This window comes from Ixodes scapularis, unplaced genomic scaffold (genome assembly GCF_016920785.2).
Source record: "Ixodes scapularis isolate PalLabHiFi unplaced genomic scaffold, ASM1692078v2 PGA_scaffold12__126_contigs__length_90152505, whole genome shotgun sequence".
NCBI lineage: Eukaryota > Metazoa > Arthropoda > Arachnida > Ixodida > Ixodidae > Ixodes > Ixodes scapularis.
The window spans coordinates 24246705-24263332 of NW_024609838.1; the positions used below are offsets into that span (position 1 = coordinate 24246705).

At 45.0% G+C, this 16628-nt stretch overlaps 1 protein-coding gene across 2 annotated transcripts in view; it reads left to right on the forward strand.

Annotated features, from left to right (window-relative positions):
• The first annotated feature begins 632 nt into the window (after positions 1–632).
• The window catches only part of LOC8023706 (ceramide glucosyltransferase), a 34516-nt gene continuing 18520 nt past the window's right edge, over positions 633–16628 (forward strand). The window contains exons 1-3 of one of the 2 annotated variants that reach the window (XM_029994463.4): positions 633–1309; positions 8550–8691; positions 15197–15299. In XM_029994463.4, the coding sequence (XP_029850323.4) occupies positions 798–1309; positions 8550–8691; positions 15197–15299 (757 nt within the window). In that variant the 5' untranslated portion in view covers positions 633–797. Of the gene's footprint in view, positions 1310–1864; positions 1932–8549; positions 8692–15196; positions 15300–16628 lie in introns of those variants that run through there. The other variant, XM_040503391.2, reaches the window with a different exon arrangement.

Genomic DNA, 16628 nt, shown 5'->3' on the forward strand with positions numbered 1-16628 from the left:
CTTCAAAAATGTTTAGTAATGTAAGAACCTGATAATTTAGTTTTTTTTTTTTATATATAATTTGTTTTGATTTTAGGCGGCTTGTGTTTGGCGTTTCTGAGTATATAGGGTCGCGATGGCACTTCATCCATTGATAGCATTCAATGCCAGCATTCATTTGATATGCATTCAATTCCAGTTTGCGTTGACAATGAAATGAATGATAGCATTCATTTGATATGCATTCAATTTCAGTTTGTGTGGACAAAGCCTGCATTGGTGATAAGGGCATCAGCAAAAGCAGATAATGGTACTAAGGTTGTCCACTTTTGTTCCTAGTCTCGGGTGTTCAAGATGTTGAAAGTTCGCCAGCTCGCCTGCATCTTTCTTTGTTATTTCTATAATAATAGTCTTTACTGACTCGGAAGGGCCGATGGCAGGAGAGGTAGCGAAATGGATGGAACACATAGAGTTGGTACTGAGGTGGAGCTGAATCCTCTAGTTAGGTTAGAATTTATAGGAAAGTTATTTGGGATCGTCGTGGGTGGCACATCGTGTTTTCATCCAACTCGGGCTCGTAGGCTGTTTCTTTTTCCTCGTCATCTGGACACGAACAACCATCAGAGGGCGCCGTCCCCAAAGGAACCCTTTGAACACGTGAGCCACCCGCCGATGTCGAGGAATCGCCAAGACCCCAAGCCAGGGCAGATTCCGGATCCACCCGACACGCAAGTCGCGGTGGCTACGAGCCCGCGGGACCCGAAGCGGTCGCCATTGATGCTGTCGAACGATGCGAACCCTTTCCACCCATCTGCAGCATGACGCTTCTCTGGCTCGCTGGAGCCGCTACCCTTAGCGGTGTCCCTCTGGTTCCTCCCCGACGTCTGGAGGCGTGCACTTCGAGCTGCGTGTCGGGGGTGGCGTACGGTCTCGTCTCTGCCTACCAGATAAGCCTGCTGTTGCTCACTATAAAGCGCCGACCTCCGAGGCCGACAGCGATTGACCATGCAGCCACCCAGTGGACACTGCTCGACCGCCACCTCCACCGAATCGAACGCCGGCTCGACGTCCTCGGAAGCGACCGCAGCGCCGACGCCGGCGCGGCGGCTGGAGGAGGGCCTTCGAGCGGAAGTGACGCCAAGCGCCGCCTAAAACCGGAAGCGGCGTCGACGTATTTGTCGTCGTCGCGCCGCCCTGACGTCACCACCAGCGGCGGTGGGAGCGTCGCAAAGATGGCCCTCTTGTTTTACACACTCTACGGATTTGCGGTATTTTTCTTCGCGGGATGGTGGGTCGTCTGGCTCCTGCACCTTTTAGCCATCTTCAACGGGTGAGTGTCTTCCCAGTCGTTTGTCTGGCTGACAGTTTGGCGGCGGACTTTGATCGAGGACGCGCTGTGAAGTGCCTCGGCTCGCATGCACCGCAGGCTCTCGTACTACCTGCGGGCAGCAGCGGCAGCCCGACCGTTCGCCGCCACTTTCCTTTAGGCGGCCTTGGCCAAAATTCTCCGCGTGCCGCGCTTATAAGAGGGGCGACCCGTGGCCCGGGCTACCCACTACAACCCGCTCACGAGCCGAAACGTGGCTAAGAACCCCCGCAGAAAAAAACAAAAATGCAACAGCACCAGCAGCCCCAGCCCATAAGCCGGTGGCCGCTGGCGCCTGTCATAGCTCTCCGGCGAAAGTAAAACCATAAACCGCCCGCCCCTGCCCCGAAATTGGGCGTCGTGATTTTTCCGTAAGGGCGCGGCTCAAAACATCCGACCCTCGGCTGCTAAAATTCGGCGGCTGGCAGGTTGTTTTCTTTTAATCTCGCCATGAATCACTATCCACATGCTTGGGCGGCTATTTTCCCTTTCCCCATTTCAACCCCGCGGTGACACACACCGCCGTCAGTCCCGACATTTCTTAATGCTGTGTAATTGAAGAAGCCGCGACGGGGTTTCTTATGCTGTGAGTGTCGGCTCTTTGAAACTGTTCCTTCTCTGGGGTCGTTTTTAACTCCCTTGATTGAAAGAACGCGCTCCTCGCCTCGTTTGTCAATCAACCGCTGACTCCGTCGTCGTTGCTGGCTGTTCAAGTTCTCGTCGAAAAGCGCTTGCCCGAGCAGTAGCGCGAATCGCGGGCGTTGCGACAACTCGTGCTAGTGATTCTTTTGCATGTGTGAACACCGCGAACAAAAAAGACGAACAAACAAGCAGAGTGCAGTGATGATTGTCGCGGCCGCTCGGTTAACTAGCCAAGGTGACACGGCGGTTGTCTGTCAGCGTCGGCGCGCTAGTGCCGACAGAAAAAAAATGCTCAGCTTCACTTGTTTCGTAGCGTCCTGCCATTCTCGGGTTCGAGCGGACGAACCGATTCCCGTGATCGATTTTGGGTACGTTCGGGCGTAAAATCACTCTCCCGTCTTGGCGACGGCGAATTCTGTCCCAAACTAAATACCGGCACATTTAAAAAGAAAAACAAAAATAAAACGTAGAAGGGAAAGACCGGAATGGCTAGAAGATGGATTAGCGGTTTTACACTGGTCCCACCACTTTCACTACTAACGCGGATTGACTTTGTCCGTGGTCCCGTTTTCGTACTCGTGTATTTTTGCTCCGTGTGCTTTTTTTTTTTTTTTTTTGTAAGTACATGTTGCCGTGACGCGTTTCTCACTGATTTAGTTTTACGTGTTTTCACGTTTGGTGACCCCCATGGAGCGTGCGCTAGTTGCAAATTCTTATAGCGAGACGAGGCTTTTTTTTTTCTTTTAAGATGTATTGTGGTTTGTGAAGAGGCAAAAGAAGTCAAACTAGGATGCGAAATCGTTGAAATTACAAAATAAAGACTTTGGAGACTGTTGTCTAAGGACGCTGCAGTTGAACCATGCTGTTAAAAGGGCAGAAATATCGAGCAAGAGACAAGCATTGCAAGCTTCCAGCACGGTTGTGTGGGGTTCACAAAATTGTCTTGTAAATGTAAAGGTCTTCCCTGTGGATTTCCAGTTTCTAATGTAAAACTAAACAAAGAACTGTGCAGCCGTATAAAACATTCCGCAACTATCCTTACATTGCAATGTTGACAGCTCTGTACGTGTATTGTCTGGTCGCCGTTTTTTTTTATAAATATATTCCTTTCTACGATTGTGTTTATATCTGCGTCTAGTTTATCTCGGAGCCGTAAAGAGTTTTCTGGGGTTCGCAGCAGTGCAATGAAAAGTTTTCAGTAAACATGAAACGAAGGGCGTGGAGAGGAAAGTGCTTTATGCAGGTAACTCGCTTTTCGGGCCGTTTGAACTTCTGCCCGAGCCTTTTAGTGTGTTGCAGGATAAGAACAGCAGTACAAGATCCTCCCACAAATTTCTCTACCCTTTCCACTTTAGTAGAGTAAATACTGGAGAAGAGGCAAGCAGAGAGGAAGGAACGACTAAGGATGGGAAGCAGAGAGCCCTGTGGGAGAGGGTTGTTCTCTTATTCCAAGTCCACAACAGACTCTAGTACCTCATTCATTCTTTTAAACTCCACCATTTGCGTCTTATGTATGTTTCTTTTTCAACAATCTTGCGGAGACCTCTTCCTCAATGATCCTTTTGTGCCCCATTTCAATCTTCGTCAGTGTTGGTCAAGACGCGTGGCGTAAATATACCTGAAATTCGAGCTGTCCCGGCATGTCCATTGTTTCTTTGTTTCACAATATTTCCAGATGTTCGTTGGGTTTCCACAAAAATGAAAGCCAGAGAGTCGCAAAAAAACGTGCTGCGTATACAACCTTACTATTTCATTGTGAAAAGAAAAAAAAAAATTGCGGGGTCGTAAGAATCGAGGATTGTTGCTATTGGTCATCACCAACCACTATGGCAAAGCTCCTCCTTCCGCTAAAGGTGCTGCACAACAATATTAAAATTGTTATTTTTTTTTTTTCAATTGACACAAGCTTTTTGGCATTAGTGTGGCCCAAGTACACTTTCGTGCGGTGCCACTTGTAAAGAAGCCTCTTTGTCACCGTGTAGTTTCAAACGTGAGAGCTGGATTTTTTTTTTTTTTTGAGCTGGATTTTTTTTTTTTTGTTTTGCAAAAGAGACATTTTTTTGCAAAATTTGATGACGTAACCACATGGCCACCGAACCGCAAATCAAGTTGCGCTTGGGAACCGTCGTCACGTGGCCTTTGTGCTCACTTCGTTAGAGTGAATAGCACCAACGGCACTCATGACGAGCAGTTATCGCATTAAAGGCAGTAACCCCGTTCCACATTTATAAACCTTTGTGTTAATGATATGTAGCATTACTACTTTAAGCTGCTGTGCTTAACTGAAAAAGCTAGAACAAAACATCTTGTAACTCATCACAGTAAGGGAGTGATTTGGCCAGCCTAGCACAGCCACTTATTTGGGACCTTTAGTCTGCATTGCGCAGTTGTGATTCATAATACGATCGAAATTCGCTCCGGTGGATTTTAGAGTTGCTGGTGACGTGCATTGTCCTCGTGCATGTCGCCGTCGTGACCGAGAGGCGCGCAGTATAATTTTTAAAAATTATTCGAGTTTTGAGTATCGGTACAGGTATCATCTTGCACCGCCATGTTAAAATGGTATCATGACTCTCCTCCCCCCCCTCATGCAGCATACACCCTATTCACAGCTGCAGCACGTGGCAGCGGTTCATCGAAAAAATAGGTTACATTGGTTCAGAGTATTCCGAGGCCACACACACTGCTGCGGAAACATTCCACTGCAGCGCGCGAGACTTTGCAGTTGTTGGAACATACTTTTTAGTTTTGCCGCTTTCGGGTGAGCCTTCTAAGGCACTCTCCAGGAGCTTAGCTTCCCGCATTAAGTCTCACAAAGGTTGTTTTGCTTTCCCTTAGCCACGAACGAGCATTAATGAGGAGTTTAGAAAAGCAACAGGCTTCTCAGTAGCGTCCGTAGAAGCTTCCTTTTTGCGCTGGGAGCTCGCATACCGGGAAGCGTTTTCAGTTGAAAAGCAAAACTCTTACCTCGTGCGTTTGTTGTAGCAAAAGTTTAATTAAAATAGTAATAATGCTTAATTTCCCTACCTGAAAGTCAATCCACCTGCTGCTAGATTACGGAACTGGTTGCAGCTGAATTCAGCTGGAATTGAGACAGTCCAGCTGGATCCAGTCTAAGATCAGCTCCACAATCCAGCTCCAAATGGACTGGTTTTCACCTGAGTTGTCACGTGCCCAAGAGCAACCAGTCGGTCACAGTACGTACAATGGCACACACCAAAAAAAAAAATTTACACAGAGGGAATATAATCTATGGCATTGTGATTCTACACGAGAAACTGTATTAAATTACTATACAGCAAGTCTTTTTTTTTTATGATACAATATTCTAATAATACATATACAAAAGGTGTCAAACTAATTTCAACCCCCCCCCATTCCCCTTTATGCTGAGGAAATTTAAACAATTTTGTATTTGTCTCAGTTTTATTACGCTTTTTGGGTGTTTTCGATTTGCGACATCTTCTGCCAACTTGCCTGTAGTAGGACTTAGCTTAGATGACGAGAATGTATGCGACAGTGTGAGCCGAAGCACGTGTGGCTCGTTGCCATTTTGTAATTGATTCTTTCCTCTAGTGGAAACAAGTGGTTCCTCAGTTCTGTGTGCTTCATGAAAGAAGCTGTCGCTGTCGTGCGGTTTGCAGCTGTTCCATTTCCCACACATGTTGCTCGGAACTGCTCGTTTGCAAGCGCCGGCCCAACTGCACTGTGTACATGTCCTTAGCACTATTGGACCGATACCTCTTGTTTGTTTGTTTTTTTGCCATCGAGTACATGGGCGAGTCAGGTTCTTATGGATCCATAGTGCTCGAGTTCTTTCAAATACAGATTCTTTATTTTTATCAATTTAGGAAAAGAAAAAATGGGTAGAAAAAGGTGACTCTGATGTTGCTTAATAAGCCTTTGCCTCCCCTACAGCAGCAGAGAAACGACATGAATTAGATTAAACTGTTTAGTCAAAATGGTTGCATTACTTGGACATGATTCACACTTAAAAAAAGGTTGGTCAGACTAGAACCAGTCAGACTATCTGAAACGGAAAGGGGTTCAATGCAGGGTTGGGCAGTATCACGATACAAATGTATGGCAATAGTATTTCAGAGATACATTTCATATCTCTGTATCGCAATACATTTTTTTCACCAATATCTGTATTTTTGTATCGAAATACATTTGGAATGTTTCTTTGTATCGCAATACAATCAGGATGCAATGTATTTCGTCACATTTCTTTAGAAATACTCCCCCTCCCCCCTCAACAAAAACAAAATACAAGACCGAACACCTTTTTTTCTTTTTCCGAGAGCTCCAAGGTCAAGGAGATGCTGAGGCATTGTTACTATGCTGACCAAGGTTCCCTCCGATTCTCCAAATTATTTTTCTATGCGTCGTCTTCTCTCTTCTGAGAAGCGTTACGTAGTCGAGGACTCGAACCAGGTGGCGTACCAGGAGTGGAGTCGGAGCATCTTCTGCCGCAGGTCCCTAGGCAGGGATTTCATGAGTCATAGTTTGCTGGCATCCAATGCCCCCTGGCTGCTAACCGTCTCTGTTGCCTTAGCGTACACAGTACACCCAGCCGGCAAAGCTGAGTCACAGTCAGTTGCAGCACAAGCCTGGCGGTGGTTGACTTGAAATTGTAGGATGACTCGGGCAGTGAAGTTCAACAGATATCAGAATACGTCTGGGGTTGGGCGTTGGGCCTACGGCTTAAGGGTATGTCATCAGTCCTCATGAATTTGACCCGCTGCTCTCTGTGCCGGCAATATCAGGTAGCGATCCCCGAGGGTGTCTGTTTGGATTATGCTAGGCTAAACTTGAGGACTGCAGTCCATGCGTGGGTGGCAGAAGGAAGGTCGGCATGAAGGACCGTCACAACAGAACAGGGATGACACCGTGTCGTTTTTTTCAACCGTAACAGAAGACATGTGTTCCAGGATGCTTCAGGTGGTCCACTATTCTCGAAAATTCCAAATGAAACTGTCTAACGATCTTCAACGAGGTCACCTACAACGAAATTATGTATTGTCCTTTCATACAGCAGCTCAAGTAAAGTTTGATGTTTAAAGTCACACCTAGAGAGATAGAATACCAGTTCATTCCATCGTGACGTCATGTGATCAATGGTCACAGGTGCGTCCTTATTGGACAGGGGTGTGGTGACATTTTGATGGGATTTAGGGTGGCAGAATTTATTTAGATTTTGAAGTCTTTTTTGCATCACTCGTCAGACAGACAGGATGTCAGGGAAAGGATTGTGGTCAATCCTTGATGGAACGTTTTTTGAGCCCATTGAAGACCCCTCTTCGTCCGAAACCACTACCTTCAAGGTGAAGTACCAAGCCTATGGGAAAGTAATTTCGGGATCAAAACCTTCACTTCAAACTTCATCTCAGTTGGTGTCTCAAAATATTTGAAAAATGTATTGCAGTATCAGTATTTCTATATTTGTATTTCTGCCCAACCCTGGTTCAACTGCAGGAGCGTTGGGGCACGTCAGACTTGATGGGAGGGTTTGACAGCAGAAACTTTTTATGTTAGAAACCCTCTGCTTCAAAAGGTAGTCTTTAACCCCCACCCATCATCACCACCCCCACCCCCCTTGGCCCATGTCATAGCTCTGGCGTTGATAAAACCATACTCATAATTACTGCGTCTTGCACTTTGTTTTGTTATAAGAAATTATCAGATCTTTCCCCATTTGAGTTTTGTTGAGTAGCCGTCTCCAGAGAGAGAAAAATTTTGCTTTGTGTAGCTATGCTGATTTTATTTCGTACAGAATGTCGGATGTTTCGGGGAAGCTATTAATGGGAAAAATAATCTGAAGGCACGTCGTTGAATAGTTTTGGTTCCTTCGATAGGTTGCAGCGTTTCAACTCAAGTCGGTTATGTGGACATCTAGTACGAACCCCCCCCCCCCCCCCCCCCCCCCCCTTCCCTTGTCTCCCCTTTATGAGAGTTTGTGGAGAGCCTTTGCAACTTGTGGGAGACTAAGCACTGTCGGTCTGCCTTCATACATGAATCGGTACACGAGAGCAAAGTGTCAAAAGAATAAACACTGTAAACGTTTGTGCTTTTTAAGGTTTCAAGTTCCACACTGCGGTTATATAGCCGTGCTTCTATATATTCCCCTTGCATAGCCAAACAAGCAGCAAACAGCAACTGCTTCATTACTACACTTCATCTGTAAAGTGTAGATAACTTATCTACTACATTAGTACATATGTACATAAGGCCGCCGACATTAACATTTGGCCAGTCCCCTTGACTTGATGCCAGTAGCCAGGGTATCATTGTATCTTTTTCACAATAAACATATTTATTTATTCACTCTCAAGCTTGCCTTTAAAAGAATTCTAAAAGATAACTAGCGCTCAAGCCCAATACTGTCGAGCATGTCCTAAGAAAAAAAAAATAATGCAAGCTACATATTATTTTCTCGCAGTGACCGCAATTGCAGGAGGGCCTTGATTATTGTTGTTTGTTTCCTTGTCCCATAATCTGTTCCCTCGGCGTTACTTCTTCAGGTCATAATCCCCTCTTTCTTTTTTTTTTTTTTTTACAGGAAATTGAAACTGCACAAAAAGAAGAGCCCTCCACCCTTGGAAGTCCCGCTCCCGGGGGTCTCCATCATCAAGCCGCTCACCGGTGTAGACCCCAACCTCTTCAGCAACCTAGAGTCATTTTTCACCATGAGCTATCCTCAGGTGAGTCTATTGCGAAGGTGGAAAAACCTCAAAACCAAAAAGAAAACATGAATGAAACTAGGGCTTCAAGCAGGGGTTCTCAAGCTCGGGGTGTCTTACCTTGAGGCTGTCCAAATTGCGGTGCTCGTTTTATTTTTCACACCTATCATCATACAGCCAGTTTCTCATCCATGAAAGCTAACCTATTTCTTGCTCTTCTTTTGTTGCGTCGTAAAGTATCTCGTTTACGTGTTTTCCATAAAATTGATTGTTCCAACCCTGCTCTAAAAGATATGCTTCTTCTTTCTCCTATGTACATATCCCCTCGCATTGACCGTCGATTTGAAGTCTGAATTCATCCATGTCACACTAATGCCCATGTCGACTTCTTCGTTCCGAAATCGTCGTCCGAATAAAACCGCCTTCCCACCTTTTTAGTGTCCGTGCCATTGGTCGATTAATTCAGTATTGACACATGCTAATCATTTTTGTTGACCCTCGATTGCTCATGTTTTTTGGTGCATTTTTTTTTTCACTAGACTCGTTTATATCTTATTAATCTGTTTTTGTCTTTTTGCTTCTCCACTCTAATGCCTCTGGGCTCTAAGTGTTTCGAAATACATAAATAAATAAAATAAATCTCTAGGATCGCCTATCTCTCTTGATTGACAGCTGACGAACCCCTCTCAGTCTTGGCAACAATGCAGTAAAGTGGTACGGGAACCTATGGGGCCTCATAAACAGTAATGCACCTAATAGACCCTTTTCAAAAGTGTGCTCCACCTGGTAGCTGCTGCACTGGTTACCCAGGTTCGCTGTTGTTTGGGCACACACTCCGAGCACGGATTGGACACGAGGGCTGCGTCGACGTTTGGCATAGGCTCGGCTTGGCTTGGTTCGGCTTGCTTCGGTCGCGTCGGCGGTTTGGGGAAAACTCGGATCCACTCGCACGCCCCGTGCCCGAGATATTGCGACCACCAGTGTTGCTCGGTGGGGTTTTTGAAAGGGCTTTGTGATAAATCAATGGGCGACTGGAATCCGCTAAAATGGTGCTTAAACTGCAAAATCACATACATGGGGAGCTGGGACAGCCGACAACTTTCGGGGAGGAGGGGGGGGGGGGGGGGGGGGGGGTTTGAGCAGCCCGTCAAGACACCCTGAAGAACCCAATCTAAAAAACCACAAAAAAAAAAATATATATTTTTGCACGACTTGCACGTAAACGAGTGTTTATGCGCGGCACAACCTTGAAAAACGCCTGCTTTATTACCACACCAAATAAAGCTCGTTTCGTACATAAATTATCATGACATAAATGTCGTTCATAAAACCTGCCACATCTCGTCATACTGAATGATCACGAGAAGAAAGAAAGCCTCTCATAGCCCGCACCTGTCGATAGTCAGCACCGCATAAAGTTTCCATTTTTAGACATGTATAGTTCACTAAAGAGGGTTCGGGAAATGCGGTACTATAGGTTATGGATTCCCAAACTCAAGATGTGTGTGGGCTGTCTCACCTAGACCCCCTCAGTGAACTAGACCAGTGGTTCTCAACTGGGGTTCCACGGATTCGCTGGGGTCCGCAAAGCCATTTTTGGGGCCCGCGAAGCCTTCACCTCAGCCCTCAATCCCTCCCCCTTTTCTTGAGAAAAATTGCTTTTTTGTTGACCTTGATGAGCTGCCGGAAGCTACCACCCGTTATAACGGGTTCAGCGTTACCATCTATCCATCCATTTATCCTTTTACTTGATGCTTCTCACTTCTCTTTATAACAGTAAAGGATGCACTTTTAACACTAGTTATAGTCCATTGCAACTCAAGAAGGTAGGGCGAGGGAGAGGAAGGCCGGGAAAAAGGAAGCAGACAATGCTGGAGAGAGGAGGATGTTTCCCCCTCTCCCCTCCACTATTCCGTCTGCTTCTTTCTCCCCAACCTTCCTTTCCCTCGCCCTACCTTCTTTACCTGTAACTTACTATAGTTGTCTCATTTTATACCCCCTCCCCCTTTCTCCTTCCCCCGCTGGCATGGGGTCCCCCATAACTTTGGTGGGTCCCCAAGGGGTCCTTAACACATCCATGCTTGAGAACCACTGACGACGACAGCAAGAGCTGCAACGAAAAAGGCAGAATTCTATTTCCCCTTCTTTCGATTTTTGATGTCCAAAATCCTCACTTTTATGTCTAAGTTGAAATCCTTGTCCTGGGAAAAGAGGCGACAGTGCTGTCCTTGAAACCGAGAGAGTTTGTGAGCCACTTGGCTGCAATACATAGCATGGCTTATCGTCGCAACAGTCGTGTAGTTCTGTTGTTTCGTGCTGTTATGGCGTGAGGGTGTGCCGTGGCGTCCTTATCTTCTCTGACGCTCGAGTGTTTTTTCCCCGTTGTCTGCGCGTGTAAGCAGCGACGCGCATTCCGTATTTACCTCGGTCGAAATTCCGGCTCTCCATATCAAGGCGTCGCTGAAGCCTACGTGCGTTCTATACTCGTTTCACCTTATGTTGTGCCGCAGCGAAGGCTAGAAGCGCGAGCTCATAGCGTTGGCTGCTGCCCTTGGTGCACGAGAGCTTGTTCCGCCGAGATGTGCCCTAGAGCAAGGAGCTCGCGCTTGTAGACTTAACCGCGGTACAACACAAGGTGAAACAGTATAGTTAAGACGACACGAAAAAAAAAAAAAGCTTGTTTTAAAGGAAACCGGTTGTGTGCTGTGTATAATTTGAATGCTTCATTCGCGTTCATTGCTCAACATTGCTCAAAGGGCAGCAGCGCTACTTTTCAATTTCGGAAGTAGATAGTTAGGTGATCTCATTTTTGGGGTTATTACGCTGAATTGGTGTAGTGTTCCTTACACTGTATTCGTTAAAGAAGCCCTGATGGATCGGCGATATCACAATGGTGGTTCCGGGCAGAAGCTTAAACTCTTTGCTTTGCTGTTACTCCTTTGCAAGCGCAGTTGAGGCACATTCCTAAGGAAAATAATTTTTAATGGCTGTAAATTGTCCTTGTGGCAGTTTTGAGTCACTTGAGGTGTTGTTATTTCTTGGATATCTGCCAGCTTTCAAGCTCTCATTGTGCAGACGAGGTAAATGGCAACACGAACAGTGATAATGTTGCCGAGAGACATTCCATTTTCCAGAGCAATGAACGCTTTGTTTCCATGTTGAAACAGGACGAGGCATCAGTTCAAAGTTGTACCTAATGGCAAATGAAAGGACTGCAAACAACATGTCGGACAGTTGCTAGATCGCAACAACTAAAGCACTTGGTTCTTGCCCGACCACTGATATTAGTTAGTAGGTATGATACTGTGCGCACCAAAATATGTAGGTGTGGGAAGCACACAGTAACATGAATGTGGGCATAGCTCGTGCATATAACGCGCCAGTATCGTGGTTGTAGAGAGAGAGTAAGCCGTTCTGGCATAGGCAAGCAAAAAGTTTAAGCTGTTAAAAGCTGGATCGTTGGGGACCTTTTTGGGGAAACCTTTATTTTTCTTTATCAGGCAGTGTGCCTCCTAGAAGTGCAGTGCAAATATTCTATCACGTCTGTCCAAACATGACGGGAGGGGGAATTATTCACATCGACAGGGTCCCTTGGAAGTGTTGTCTAGACTGCTCTATCGGCATCAGACAATGCAGAAAGTCTAGGTAATTTTATCTGGCAGAAATAACTGCACCGGCGTTGTGGAAAGAAAAAATGAAAACGACATCTCCCAGCACAGCTCATGCTACCCAATACAGCACTCGAAATGGCAGCTGTCCGCTATAACGGCATTCATTTACAGTATTTTCCAATGTACATTCCGCAGATTAAACATGTCGAAAAGTTTAAATGTTACCCGGTGCAGACTGTCTACAGGTGTGGACTATACAAAGATTTGTTTTTTTCTTCTAGATCGTTCACTGTGACAAGAAATGAAGGATTTTATGAATAACGGAGTATATTAATGTTGACTTATGTATAATTCAAGCTTCTTTGTGAGCTAATACAGCAAGCATTTTTTGAAAAACCACTGAAAAAAAAAAAAAAAAAAAGTTTCTAACAGTTTGGTTGGGACACGCGTGTCAAAAAATTAATTTTACGTGAAAAAATTAATTTTTCAGAGCAATATGAGCGGCGCGAGATTTTAAATTCTGCGTGCAAGGTCCTTGACGTCACGGAATAGTCATACACTCTTTCCATCTCAATGAGATGGTCGTACACTCTCTCCACTCCAACCTGATGGCCAAGCCAATCCACCTCTCCTCCACGGGCCCGAAATGCCGAGAGAGAAAACAAGTGGAAAGGAGATGACTAACGACTAAATCGCATCTTTCAATATTAAACTAAAACATTTTCTTAAAAAAAATTTTGACATGCGTGTCCCAACCAGATTGTGTAAAAAAAAAACCTTTTAAGGGGCCCTTTAAGGTGTGCTGTGTATGATAATTTTTATGTTTGGACTAAGCATTAGGTGTGGACTATGCACAGCACGTGGACTATGCATGGGGTGCAAACTATCCAAGCAAAAACTTTTATTTTTGACCCCAAATCTGCCCCTGCGAACTATAGTCCGGAAAATATGGTACTACACGTCTTTGCTGCCAATGTGGCATTGGCAGGTAAAGGGACCGGAAAAACACCACATTTGAAGTGCCGTTGACTGTATTGGTTTCACCTAGCTCGATAGCAATTTCATCTCTAGTCTCTGATTTTTAGTTGCAGTTCAGTATTGAGCTTCAGTAGCGAGCAGTCTCAGCATGCCACAACGCTATGTTGGGCTGTGGTAATGAAAGTTCAACTTAAATAACAAGAGAGGCATCGAGCATTCTCTAAATTCAGGAGGAAAAAAAAAGAGTTACTTGAAAAGGTGACTGATTCTGGTGCTGATATTGAAATTAAAGTTAATAAACTTGATGCCTCAAGTCTAACCTATTGACCTTGGCCAGGCCAGGGGCATGCAGTTGTAGCTGGGAATCAAATCTGCTGTCGTCAGTCCTCGTGCTTTGACTGACAGGTCAAGGTCGAGGCACCGAGATAGTCCCCTACCGACAGTCTGTCGAGAACAAAGCTTGCACCTACCGCATTGCAGTACCTCCTGCCAAGATTGGGCTCACTCTCGCCCGTTGTGATTCTGCTGCCTCCTTTATCGACTTGGAGAGTCAGCCTTGCCCGTCACTTTCACAAGCCTGTTGTGTCTGTGGTTCAACTTTCGGGCGGTTAGCTGGGTGCTTCTTCCTCGGTCGGAGTTAGACGCTTCTTTAGTTTCAATCCCTATTTTTTTTTAAATTAATTTTCTTTCTTGGTAATGGACGGTGTCACATCTTCTCGAATACTGTCTAGACAGGTTGTAACAAAGTCGGTTATAACGAAATAGTGGTTGCAGTGACGCGATTACGATTTCCCATTTCCTTTTGCACTTCGTTAACCGAAGTCGGTTAAAACGAAACAGCGGATATAGCAAACTGATTTCCGATTCCCATTGACTTCATTATACCCGGCAGGCACGTAGCCAGGATGTCGTTTCGGGGGAGGGGGGGGGGGCGCCGCCCATGACTAAATGCTGTATGAGGGGGAGGAGGGAGAGGAGGTCCCACCAAAATGGAAGATTTCGGGGGAGGGGGGGGTGAGCCCCCCCCTCTTCCCTCCTCGGCTACGTGCCTGATAACCGGCCTCGACAGTAATAGCTGCACTCTTTACAAACGAGGCCTTCATGGCCTCGTTTGTAAAGAGTGCACAATGGGCCCACAAACGAGGCCCATTTGTGGGCCTCAGGAGAGGCATGTGTACTTTGAGAGATGAGATGACATAAGGCGTGGGCATTCGAAATTAAATTGTGACATAAATAGAGTGTCAAAGTAACAATGCATGCTATGGGAGTGGATATTCATTATGCGAGGCCGTGGAATCTGTACTTCTTTGAAACGGTCATTTACATGCTAGCGTGAAATTTGGGAGATTTGACAGACATATGACCGAAGAAGTAGCTGATCACATTTTTGAACAATACATTATGAACTGGTTTCTTGTCAATTATTGAAATATGTGCAAGGTTAAAAGCACAGTATGATGAGGCAAGTTTTGTCGGATAAAAGTGTTCATAAATGGAGTGAGCTCGTCAAAGAAAGGGCGACAACTCGTTAAGAGTTAACTGCATTAAACCATTATGTGATCTCTCACAGTATAATGGCTGCACCTTATTGTGCTGTTGATCTCTAATCAAAGGCTACAACTACAGTATAAAAAAACATTAGCAACAAGTGTTGAAGAATCTCACTGAAAACAGTGTCGGAAACAGGAGTGATTCAATACGTCAAAGTAAGTCTACAAAAATCCCAAGGATAGTGCGAGCTAATGGTTGAGTAACATTGGGATTATAATACATTTTGATTGTATTCCTCAAATTGATGAACTATTTTTATGTTTTGCTGTCTCGAGTCAACGTAGAAACAACATTTGCATTCCTGTACTGAAGTATGTTTTCAGATGTGTTTTTGGCGTCACGGTAAGGTACTACTACAGTCCTTGTTGTCTGCTTTCTCATTGCAGTATGAAATTCTATTCTGCATCCAAGATGAGAGTGATCCATCAATAATGCTGGTCAACAGGTTGATGGAGAAGCATCCGCTGGTGGATGCCCGGGTTTTTGTAGGCAAGTGCAACTTTTTTCTCCCTTCATTTTTTTTTTTTTAATTTCTTTTTAGGTTATTGTATTGTTCTACACCAAAAAGTGTAGGCAAGAAGACAGAAATGGACAAGATCTGGCATAGACTATCCACTTGTGTCTTCTTTCTTGTCCACGATTCTTTTTGGCATAGAGTGTTACAATGGACAATATCCAACTGGTCCAGCTAGCCATATTGATCCTTTTTATGTCTTCTAAGTTTTATATAGGCCTGGGCATCAATTAAAAATTTTAACCTGACTATTCGCCACCGTTTAATTGATTAATTAATAAATTTTTTGGTTGCACTGAGTTTCAGGTATGAATATGCCTAAAAAACTAAACTGTTCAATTATGTTTGAAGTATTCGTTTACTGTCTGATACACGGCGCAATGTACATTTCATACTGAGGTTATGTAGTTTGGTGTGCAGTTAACAGGCGGTTCAAAGACATCACTGGCTGCTGCTCCTATTCCAAGACAAAGAATGTTTTTTTTTTAATTCTCCGGCAGGAGCGAGTTATTTTGTTGGTTGACATTGTGGTAGGAAGTAAAAAGAAAAAAGCTTCGTAGTTTACATTTTTTAGGGTACCGATTAAAAAAACGATTAACTGGTTAAAAAGATTGATCGCGATTAAAGTCTTAATCGATTAATCGGAAGGTTAATCAACCAATCGTCCAGCCCAACTTCTATACGACTGAAATTAAAAACAATGCGAAGACGAACGAAGGGCACATGCACATGCACAGAGCGCCGACTGACAACCAATTTTAATTACGCCAAAAAACGTCGCAAAGATCAGGTACACCGTCGTTTCTTCATCAAAACGTGCTGTATTCCGCAGTTTTTGATGCACGTGTGATGGATGGATAGAAGGACACACATGTCAGGATTCTTTTTATACGGGCGGTGGCTCGCGCCACCTGGCCAGTGCTCGATGACACTGATCACTTTAAATGCCCCATACGTGATGGCTTGTCCCAGTAGCCAGTGTCATGCCATCGACTCCTCCTTTCTAGAGGGGTACGGTTGACTCGTTGTATCAAAGACCGACATGTTGATAGTCGTAGATGATGTAGCCCCCTAAAGGGTCGTTCACAGATTTGCACTCGCTTCCGATTGGTTTCTCGTGATCTCTTACAGCAAGAGAAAACGTTGGCATGCTGGCGCCATTGATGAGGCGACTTTCGAACTGTATTTCACTGGAGTGGAGGTTTTTGCAGTGTTGTTGTCAAAACATTGTCAGAACTTCTCGGGCCAGAAAGAAAATGTTGTGAAAAAATAAATAAATAGGAAATAGAGTGCAATCCTCTTAT